The sequence below is a fragment of the Chrysochloris asiatica genome, unplaced genomic scaffold (assembly GCF_000296735.1).
Source record: "Chrysochloris asiatica unplaced genomic scaffold, ChrAsi1.0 scaffold00021, whole genome shotgun sequence".
Lineage (NCBI taxonomy): Eukaryota > Metazoa > Chordata > Mammalia > Afrosoricida > Chrysochloridae > Chrysochloris > Chrysochloris asiatica.
The window spans coordinates 16709758-16719897 of record NW_006408539.1 but is presented as its reverse complement, the minus strand read 5'-3'; the positions used below and the strand labels follow the sequence as shown (position 1 = coordinate 16719897).

General features: G+C 45.4%; 1 protein-coding gene across 1 annotated transcript in view; it reads left to right on the top strand.

Moving 5' to 3' along the window:
* The first annotated feature begins 1357 nt into the window (after nt 1–1357).
* KDSR (3-ketodihydrosphingosine reductase) overlaps nt 1358–10140 on the top strand; it is a 43470-nt gene continuing 34687 nt past the window's right edge. The window contains exon 1 of the mRNA XM_006837535.1: nt 1358–1500. Within this exon, the coding sequence (XP_006837598.1) occupies nt 1393–1500 (108 nt within the window). The 5' untranslated portion in view covers nt 1358–1392. The remainder of the gene's footprint in view (nt 1501–10140) is intronic.

Genomic DNA, 10140 nt, shown 5'->3' with positions numbered 1-10140 from the left:
CATCTTGTTCTGGGTCTTCCTCTTCTTCGCTGACACTCCACTTTTCCAAGCATGATGTCCTTACAGAATTCAATAGCATGTATTGATGTTGTTGTTAAGTGCCGTTGAGTTGGTTCCGACTCATAGCGACCCTGTATAGGGTTTCCAAGCAGCGGCTGGTGATCTTAAACCCGACTTTGGATATGTATGTCACGTATTGTGTGATTTCATTTATATGAAAGGTCCAGAATAGGCAAATATATATGTATGGTAGATTGGTGGTTACCTAGGGCTTGGTAAGGAGTCCTGGTGTGGCGCTGTAGAATAAGCATTGGACTTCAAAAAGCAAGGTCAGCGGTTCAAATCCACCAGCTGCTCCTTGGAGACTATACTGGGTGGCTGTGAGTCAGAACCGACTCGATGACACTTAACAACAACAGGACTTGGTAAAGTAGTAGTAGTTGTAGTTGCGTGTGCTTGAGTTGGTTCTGACTCATAGCAATTTTGTATAGGGTTTCTGAAAAGTAGCTGGTAGGTTTGAACCACCGACCTTAAGGTCAGCAGTCCAGTGCTGATCCTACAACACCACACCAGGATCCCTGGCAAAGCAGCTGGTCAAGGAAAAAGAGGGAAACTCTTAGTGAGATGGATTGGCACAATCGCCACAATGGACTTAAAACAGCAACCTTTCTGAAGTTGGTGCAGGACCACGTGACATTTCCTGTCCCCTGGAGTAGGAAACAACTAGGTCTAGGAAGGGGCTAGGCTACAAGGAAGTGGGGAGTGCCTGCTAATGGGAACCTTGTTTTTTCCTGGGATGATGAAAATGTTCTAAAATCGTGGTGATGGTTGTACAGATCTGTGACTATACTAAAAGCCATTGGCTTGTACGCTTTAAATAGATGAATTGTATGGAATGTGAATTGCATCTTCTTTAGGAAAGAAAATGAACTCTGATTGCCGGAAGCTGTTGTATCATCCCAGAGATCTTTTAAACAATCAGTCATCTGAAAAGTGAAAGCGAGCTGAGAAAATACGAAACGTCATCAGGAATTTCTGAACAACAGGCCTAAATACCAGGACACCCAGCACCGAACACAGTGCTTTCTAGCACCGCCCCTGGACACACAGTCTCCGGCAACAACCAGGCCGCTCCTCTTCCCTCGAGTCGCTCGCCACGCCCCCTGAACACACAGAAACTCCTCCTCTTCCCCCGCCGGATGACCCCGCCCCTTAATGCCCCGCCCCCGTGTCCGCCCCTCGGCTCCTCCTCTTCCCCCGGCCGCGCCTGCCCTGCGCCGCGAACCCTAACAGTCCGATTCCTGTTGCGCGCGGGCGGCGCGTGACCGGGCGGCGCGGAGCTGAGCCCGAGCCCTGCGCGGCCCCGGCCCGCTTCCCCGTCCGGTCCCCGAGATGCTACTGCTGGTGGCTGCCTTCCTTGTGGCCTTCGTGCTGCTGCTCTACATGGTGTCCCCGCTCATCAGCCCCAAGCCCCTCGCGCTGCCTGGGGCGCATGTGGTGGTGAGTGGTCCCGCGGGCGCCCGAACCCCGCGCGTCGCCGGTTGGGGAGCCTGCGGGTGGGGAGGCCGTGCCGCGCTTCTCCAGGCCCGACCTGCGCTGGGCGCCCGCCCGCCTGCCCGCCTGCAGAGGCCACCAGCAGCTCTGACCTCGGGCAGCTCATTGATGCGCGGGGCTGGCCGCAGCGAGCCTGGGCCCGGGAGGGGAATATTTTTTGGCCTCTGTTTTCGGGATGAGTCAACTGAGGACCAGAGAGGCCGAGAAACTTTGCCAAGGACACAGCGGTCGGTGGGCGTGGGGTGGACGCAGCCAGGAGTGTTCCCAGCAAGAGTGGTGTCAGAGGGATCCAGGAAAACGACTGGGATCCCGAGAGCTGGCCGGCGGGAGGCTACTGCCCTGTGGACATTGCAGGTGTCCTGTGCTCAACCCAGAGTCTTCGGATTGCTACTCAAATGCAATTATTCAGAGTCAAGTCAGCGCCTTAGAAGTGGAGGGCCTGTGATTGGGTTTGGTTTCTTTCTGTATTCAGAGACCCTTATTCAGCAAAAATATGTTGAAAGACTCATGCGAGCTGGGCAGCTTTCATAAACCTGGTGAGAATAAGCTTTCCTTGTGGCTCTCTCCTCTGTTTTCGTCCTTGAATCTCAGCTTTGAGGCTGAGTGACTCCGGAGTTCTGAATTAGGAGTGTTGGTTATTAAGCTGGGAGCACAAATCCACCAGCTTTTCGGGTCAGCATCCAAGCACTTGAACACTGCATCACCGAGGCTCCTTCCTTGTGCTGAAGGTGAGACTGTGTCTGTGAGACCCGAGTTTCCACTCTGAGCTGGGACAGTCATTTGTGGTCCAGTAAATCACCATGTGTTTTAAACCTGGATGAGATTTTGGGATTGATAACATTCATTTTCTTGGTTTCCTTTGTAAAACTTTAGTGTATTTCCTTCTGCTGCTATTTCTCATGTGGAAGGGCTGTGAGAAGGTTAGTGTAGATTCATTTAAAAGAGAAAGAAGCAACATCCTACAATAGCACTAAATTTGGTAAATTTCACTACTGGCCATAAAAGAACTCCGCCTCAAATGCATGGCATTAAAAGTCTGATTCTTTCAGATATTATTGTTACATAGGTTATGCAAAGCCAAAGAACATTCTGATTTGAAATTTTAAAGACCATTTCATTTAATCTGGTGGTGGTGGTTCATAGGCAAGACACAAATGTTGGGAATACAAATAATAATTTATTTCCAGCCTCCTGTTTTTGTAAATCCCATTGAGTTGATTTCAGTGCATAGTGACCCTTATAGGACCCGGTAGAACTGCCTCCTAGGGGTCTTGGTGTGGCACTGGGGACAGTGTGTTGGACTGATTGGTCAGTTTGAACTACAAGGTTGGCAGTTCAGATTCATCAGCAGCTTCTCAGAAACCCTATACAGGGGTCCTAGGAGTCAGAATGATTCGACAGCACTGAACAACAACAAAGCCAGTCTTTACAGATTTGGTGGTAGTGGTAGTTGTGATGTGCTGTGGAGTCGGTTCCAATGCATAGCCACCCTGTACAGGATTTCCCAGGCTGTAAATCTTTACGGGAGCAGAACGCCTCATCTTTCTCCTGTGGAACAGCTGGTAGTTTCCAACTGCTTACCTTAAGGTTGGTAGCCCCATTCATAAACCGCTACACGGACTGCTGTATCTTCTCCCATAGAACAGCTTGTGGTTAGTAGCTAAGTGCTTTAACCACAATGCCACCAGAGTTCCGTCTTGCTTTAAATGTTGTTAGGTGCCACCGAGTCTGTTCAGGCTCTTAAAGAGCCTGTTTAGGATTTCTGAGGAGCTGCTGTTGGGTTTGAACCACTGACCTTGCACTCAGTAACCTAGGGCATAACCTACAGAGCCACACCAGGACATGTAAGGAACCTTGTTGTTAGGTGCCATCAAATCAGTACCAACTCATAGCAACTCTATGTACAATAGAATGAAACACTGTCTAGTCCTGGGCCAACCCCACGATTGTTGCTACGCCTGAGCCCATCGGTGCTGCCACTGTGCCAGTCCATCTTGTTGGGGGTCTTCTTTTTTCTCCGACCCTCCACTTTACCAAATATGATATCCTTCTCCAGCGATTGGTCCCTCCTAATGTTGTTGTTGTTAGGTGCTGTGGAGTCGGTTCTGACTCATAGCGACCCTGTACAGGGTTTACGAGACTATAAGTCTTTACGGGAGCAGAAAGCCTCATCTTTCTCCTGTGGAACAGCTGGTAGTTTCGAACTGCTGACCATGAGGTTAGCAGCCCAATTCATAGCCACTACGCTACTAGAGGTCCTTCTGATAGTATATCTGAAATATGAGTGACAAAGTCTGGCCATGCTGGCTTCCAAGAGCACTTTGGCTGCACTTCTTCCAACACAGATCAATTTGTTTTTCTGGCAGTCCATGGTACGTTCAGTATTCTCCAAATGCATCAATTCTTCTATGGTCTTCCATATTCACTGGCCAACTTTCACGTGCATATGCTGTTGTTGAAAATACTATGGCTTGGGTCAGGTGCACCGTAGTCCTCAAACTGACACCTTTGCTCTTGAACACTTTTAAGTGGTTTTGTACCACAGATTTGCCTAATGTAATACATCACTTGACTTCTTGACTGCTGTTTCCATATAAGGAGCCTCCATTCTAGGAAATCCTAAGGAGCAATTCTCCTGTGACCTGTTATGACTTGGGGGGGTGGGGGTTGTAAGTAATGTGAATGGATCCTGTGACACAAGGCTACTAACCAAAGGGTTGGTGGTTTGAACCCATTTAGCGGCTCTGTAGAAGGAAGGCTTGGCAGTCTCCTTCTGCAAAGTAAACCCTGTGGAGCAGTATATTCGGCAACACATGGGTCACCATGAGTCAGGAACCGGTTTGGTAGCAGCTACAATAAACAACAGTAACACACAGGAGAGGACGGTGTTAGTAAGTCACCATATGTTTTCCTTTTTAACGATATTATATTGGAGGTTTGTTAGGACGAGGTAGAGAGGTGATGGGAGAGGGAGCTACTTGGATAATGGCTGACTGTAGATGCCCAGACAAACATATGGCGAAAGCATCGATTGGGATTTTAGAACAGTTTTTCACATTACGGCAAGTCCCACAATCACAGTAGGATGCAGCTGTTCCTTCTCCAGCTACTGGTCCCCTCCTGACAATATGTCCGAAGTATGAGAGACGAACTTTGTCCATCTTGGCCTCTCAGCCTTACGTAAATCAGCAGGGCTTTATAGAGCTGTGATTGACTCTGGGATAATTGGGAAATCAGTTGGAGAAGGGGTCCTGGTGGTGTGGTGGGTTACACGTTGGGCTGCTAACAGGAAGATCGGTAGTTTGAGCCCATGAGCGAAAGATGTGGCATTCTGCTTCCATAAAGATAGTTGTTGTTGTGTGCTGTTGAGTATAGGGTTTCCAAGGAGCGGCTGGTGGGTTTGAACCAGCAGCCTTGTGGTTGGCAGTCCAGTGCTCATCCTACAGTGCCACACCAGGACTCTGTGAAGACACCCAATGGAGCAGCCCGCTAGGGTTGCTCTGAACTGGTATTTATTACATGATAATGGAGTTTCAGTTTTGTTTTCATACACGGCTGGGAATCTGTTGCCCTTAAGAGGCATAACATTTGATTAAAGAAATAGAAACATTTAAGCGATATTTGAAATGAGTAGTAAAAGGGAATGACGAAGAAAAGAAATTAAACTGTTGTCTAGTAGTGTAGTGGTTATGAGCCAGGCTGCCAACCTCAAGGTCAGCAGTTCGAAACTACCAGTGGTTCCGCAGTAGAAAGATGAGGCGTTCTGCTTCTGTTAAGATTTACAGCCTCGGAAGCCCTGTGCAGGGTCACTATGAGTCGGAACTGACTCTATGGTACTTAACAACAACAACAACAAGTGTTGCCCCTTTAGGCTCTCTGAAGCAATCTTCAGACAACTTATTATGCATTTACCATTTTCCCTAGCATTAAGAAAATCTCTTTTATTTTCGTACAGCCTTCAGAAGAACATAGCCCAGGACTGTGTTAAGTATATCCTTAAATTTAGATGGAAATTAGTTTCTCACGAACCATTACACAGAAACTATAGTCTTAACTCTTGTTGTTAAAGAGAGTTCTTGCCAGTGATCGGATTTGTACCTACTTCTCAGCTGGCTAACTCGCACACTGTCTGAACTACGGTGGCAGCAATAATTACAAACATTAAGATCCACTTATCACGTTAGTGCCTAATCCTTGTCTTGCATAATTTGTAACTTCAATTTCCATTAATTCATGGAATAGTAAGTAGGCCTGCATGGCATTGCATTTTTCAGCGATATGGCATCGTATGATCGTTTATGAAATATGTAGGGCAAGGATTGATTTGCTGACTTCTTATGCAGAGTACTGTGTTAGATTTGTTGGTGGTGCTAAGGGTCGTCGAGTCTGCTCTGACTCCGTATAGGTTTTCCGAGGAGTGGTTGGTGGGTTTGAGCCACTGACCTTGTGGTTAGCAGTCCAGTGCTTATCCTACAGCATCGCACCAGGACTAGATACGCGTGATGTAAATTGGACTTGGTCCTCACCCTTAAGGAATTTCTAGTCTGATAAGGGATCTAAGGCGTGTGTAAGTAACTACACAAGGTAGAAGGTGGCATGGGTAAAGGGCAGAACCAGGTGCCAGAAACCAGATAGATTCATGGAGGAGGAAGTGTTTGAACTAAGCTTTGAAGAACAGGTTGTTGTTGTAAAGTGCTGTTCAGTCGGTTCTGACTTACAGCAATGCTGTATAGGGTTTCTGAGGCTGTAAATCTTTGCAGGAGCAAAAAGCCTCATCTTTCACCCACTGAGCAGCTGGTGGGCTTGAATTGCCGAACTTGTGGTTCAAAGTCCAGTGATTATCCTACAGAACCACTGTTCTCCCCAACGAAGGATAGTTAGCACTCCCCAACGAAGGATAGTTAGCACTTGGAAATGTAGGTGTTGGGGGTAGATCGGGTATAGGGGAATATAAGTAATAGGAATAACATCATAAAATAGGGATCATTTTTAGTGTGAGCTGGGCAGGGGTCGGGATGCCCTCCTTTTTGCTATGGAGTTGTAATATCTGGTGGAAAATAATAAACTAAAACAATCCATGAACTATCCCAAATAGCTAAGACCTCCTCAGTGGTAACAGTTAGCTTAGGCAACAGATATAATTTTACAGAAATCTTCTGCAGGTTGAAGAATTCACTTCTGTGGTAGGGAGTTGAGTCTTGTGGAGAAAGGTACATTTGTGTAGACTTCATGGTGATTTCATGGCATGGTGTCAAAGATGTTCATTACTGCATTATTTATATATGATGTTGTTGTTGTTAAGGGCCGTCAAAGCGACTTGTAGTGACCCAGTATAGGGTTTCCAAGGAGTGGTTGGTGGGTTTGAACTGTAATCTAGTGCTTATCCTACAGTGCCACACCAGGGCTTCTATGTTGCTATAGCCTGACATCCAGATTATTTGTATGTAGCAGTAAAATTTCAGAAGGAACCTTGATGCCAGGCGACAGTAAACGCCCCAAACCAAACCCACTGCCATTGAGTTGATTCCAATTCATAGTGGTTACAAGTCAGGCTGCTAACCTCAAAGTCAGTAGTTCAAAACTACCAGCCGTCCTGCAGGAGAAAATTGAGGCTTTCAGCTCCCATAAAGATTTATAGCCTTAGACACCCTATACAGGGTCGCTGTGAGTCAGAACCGACTCCATGGCACATTGCCACCGCCACCACCACCACCGGGTGGAACTGCTCTCTTGGTTTCTGAAGCTGTAAATCTGTATGGAAACAGGTGACTTTGTCATTCTCCCTTGGAACAGTTGCTGAGTTTGAACCTGATATATCATTGGTCAGCAGTTCAATGTACCACCAGGGCTCCTAAATGACCAACTATAAACAAAACCACTGTCTTCAAATCCATTCCGACTCATAATGACCTTGTGTATGGTTTCCGACGCTGTCAATCTTTGTGGGAGCAGGAAACCTCCTCTTTCTGCTGTGAAGTAAGATGGATGGGATTTAATATTTTCTAAACCATTGGTGGAATTGAACTGCTGACCTTGTGATTAACAGTCCAATGAACTAGTGCAGTGTTATGAAGCCTTTTAGTTTTACGACATAAGACATTGCGACATAATTATTATTATTCTTTTTTAAAAAACAAGATGCAGTACTGTGTGATAACATAATTTGCATAGGGGAGATACTGAGAAAGATCATGTTTCATTCATTTTCAGTTTACTATTGAGTACTTACATTGTGCCAAGCGCTGTGCTCAGAGGTCGCAATGTGGATCTTTTGGGGTGGTGGTAGGAGAGATGGTTGTCAATGAAATAATCAGGCAAATAAATTCCCAGCAGTTTGAATATGCCAGTCCCATAAAATATAGAGGGCTGTTGTACTGAGAGGTGAAGCGAGCTGTGTGGGGCCAGAGGGGTGAGTGAAGGTAGTGTTTAAGCTGAGTTCATGGGAGGGGTTACAGACTGAAAGCCTTTCAGCATGGCTGAGCCATCCACAGATGATGACAGTGCATGCAGGTGGCCTTCCTTATCTCTGGTAGAACTAGTCTGGCATAGGGGGCGAGGCAGTAAGGAAATAAGATTCCTTTGGATTTGGATTTGGATGCAGACCAAGGACTCATTCACTAGCTGGATTTACGGGGCACTTTCCTTCTACAGAGCTCAGCAAACCTTTATAGGTGGGCCTCTTCCAGTTCTCTCTGGGAAACAGTAAACGCATTAGGCCCTGCACTAAGCAGACCCTTGAACCTTTGTGCTCATTCCAGGTATCGCATTTATAGTTTGCTTACGACTCAAGAATTGAGTTCTTCTAGAGTGTGTCTAGGGGGTTCTGGCGTGACGCTGTAGGATACGCACTGGACCGAAAGGCCGGTTTGAACTGTAAGGTCAGTCGTTCAGACTCATCAGCTGCTCCTTGGAAACCCTATTCAGGGTCATTAGAATCGGAACCGACTTGATGGCACTTCAAACAACACAGTGTGTCTTACGAGTTCTGGTTTGACGCTGTAGGAGAAGCACGGTACTGCTAATCTCAAGGGCAGTGGTTCAAACCCACCAGCCGTTTCTGGGAAAGTCTATTGAGAGTCGCTATGAGTCTGGACCACCAGTTCAGTGGCACTTACCAACAACAACAGAGTGTGTTTTTAAACAACTGTGGTGCACAGCAGTTAAACACTTGACTGCTAATCATAGGGTCAGAGGTCCAAACACCCAGGGTCACTAGAGGAGAAAAGGCCTGGTGTTCTGCTTACTTGAAGATGGCAGCCATTGAGACCCTCTGGGGCAGCTCTCCTGTGTCCTGTAGGCAACCTGGCTTGTAGCGTCGCAGAGTACAACGGCTTCCGAGGGCTGTAGTCATTATAGAAGCAGATTGCCAGACCTTTCTTCTGTGGTGCCACTGAGTGGGTGTGAATGGCCAACCTTTAGGTCAGTGGGTTTGTGTCACTTGGCAGTCTTTTTTTTTTTTTTTTTAAATGTTTTATTGTGAATTATGTGATAGTTTACATGGGAAAACATTAGCTTTACATTCATCCTATCGTATATCGTTGCATTGGAATTCTAGCCTCCAGATATGACCAAATTTTTTTTTTTTTTTTTTTTTTAAGCCACTAACTTGTTGTATTTCTGTTATAGTCAAACTAGGAAACTTAAGAGGTCAAATAATTAATTTTACCAACAAACTTGATGTGGAGGCTCAACTGGGCAAGAGAAGGGATAGTAATTTAGGATTTGAATCACCTGAGGATATGAAAGGACAATGAGGCTATAGAAATAAGAAACCAAGAATCAGTTAGGAGAATAAAACAGGATTTGGATGGGAAGAGCAAAATTCTAAAACTAGTCACTATCAATAATGTCATTTGTGATCCATATACTGAAGTCAGTAGTACATAGGTACACATGCTCCAACAGTTTCTATTCACCTTATTTATCTTACAGGTAATAAGGCATCAGCCTCAGTATTATCATCTCAACATATTTAAATAACTTGATCTCATTTAGAATTTTATTCATGTTTATCTGTGTGCCACTGTAACATCTTACATTTCTCTGTAACACTTGATATTACAGTTTCTAGAATATGACATAAAAATAATTTTACTTTAAAGGTTTTCATAGTTATCATTATTGAAACTGTAAATATTTCTCCATTAATAAATACTAGTATTAGTTTCCACCACTCGATTGTCAGTTTGTCATACTGTGGTGGCTTGTGAGTTGCTGTGATTCTGGAAACTATGCCACTGGTATTTTAAATACCAGCAGGGTCACCCATGGTGGACAGGTTTCAGATGAGCTTCCAGATGAAGACAGACTAGGAAGAAGGAGTGAGAAAGTACTTCTGAATATTTAGTCACTGAAAACCTTATGAATAGCAGAGAAACACTGTCAGATATAATGCTGGAAAAAGAGCCCTTCAGGTTGGAAGACACTCAAAACGTTATGGGGGAAAAGCTGCCTCCTCAAAGTAGAGTTGACCATGATGATGCAAACGGAGTAAAGCCCATGGTAGAAAATCCCAAGGAACTTTCATTTGCTGATGGGGCACAACTCAAAATAAAGAGAAACAACTGTAAACACTCATTAATAATC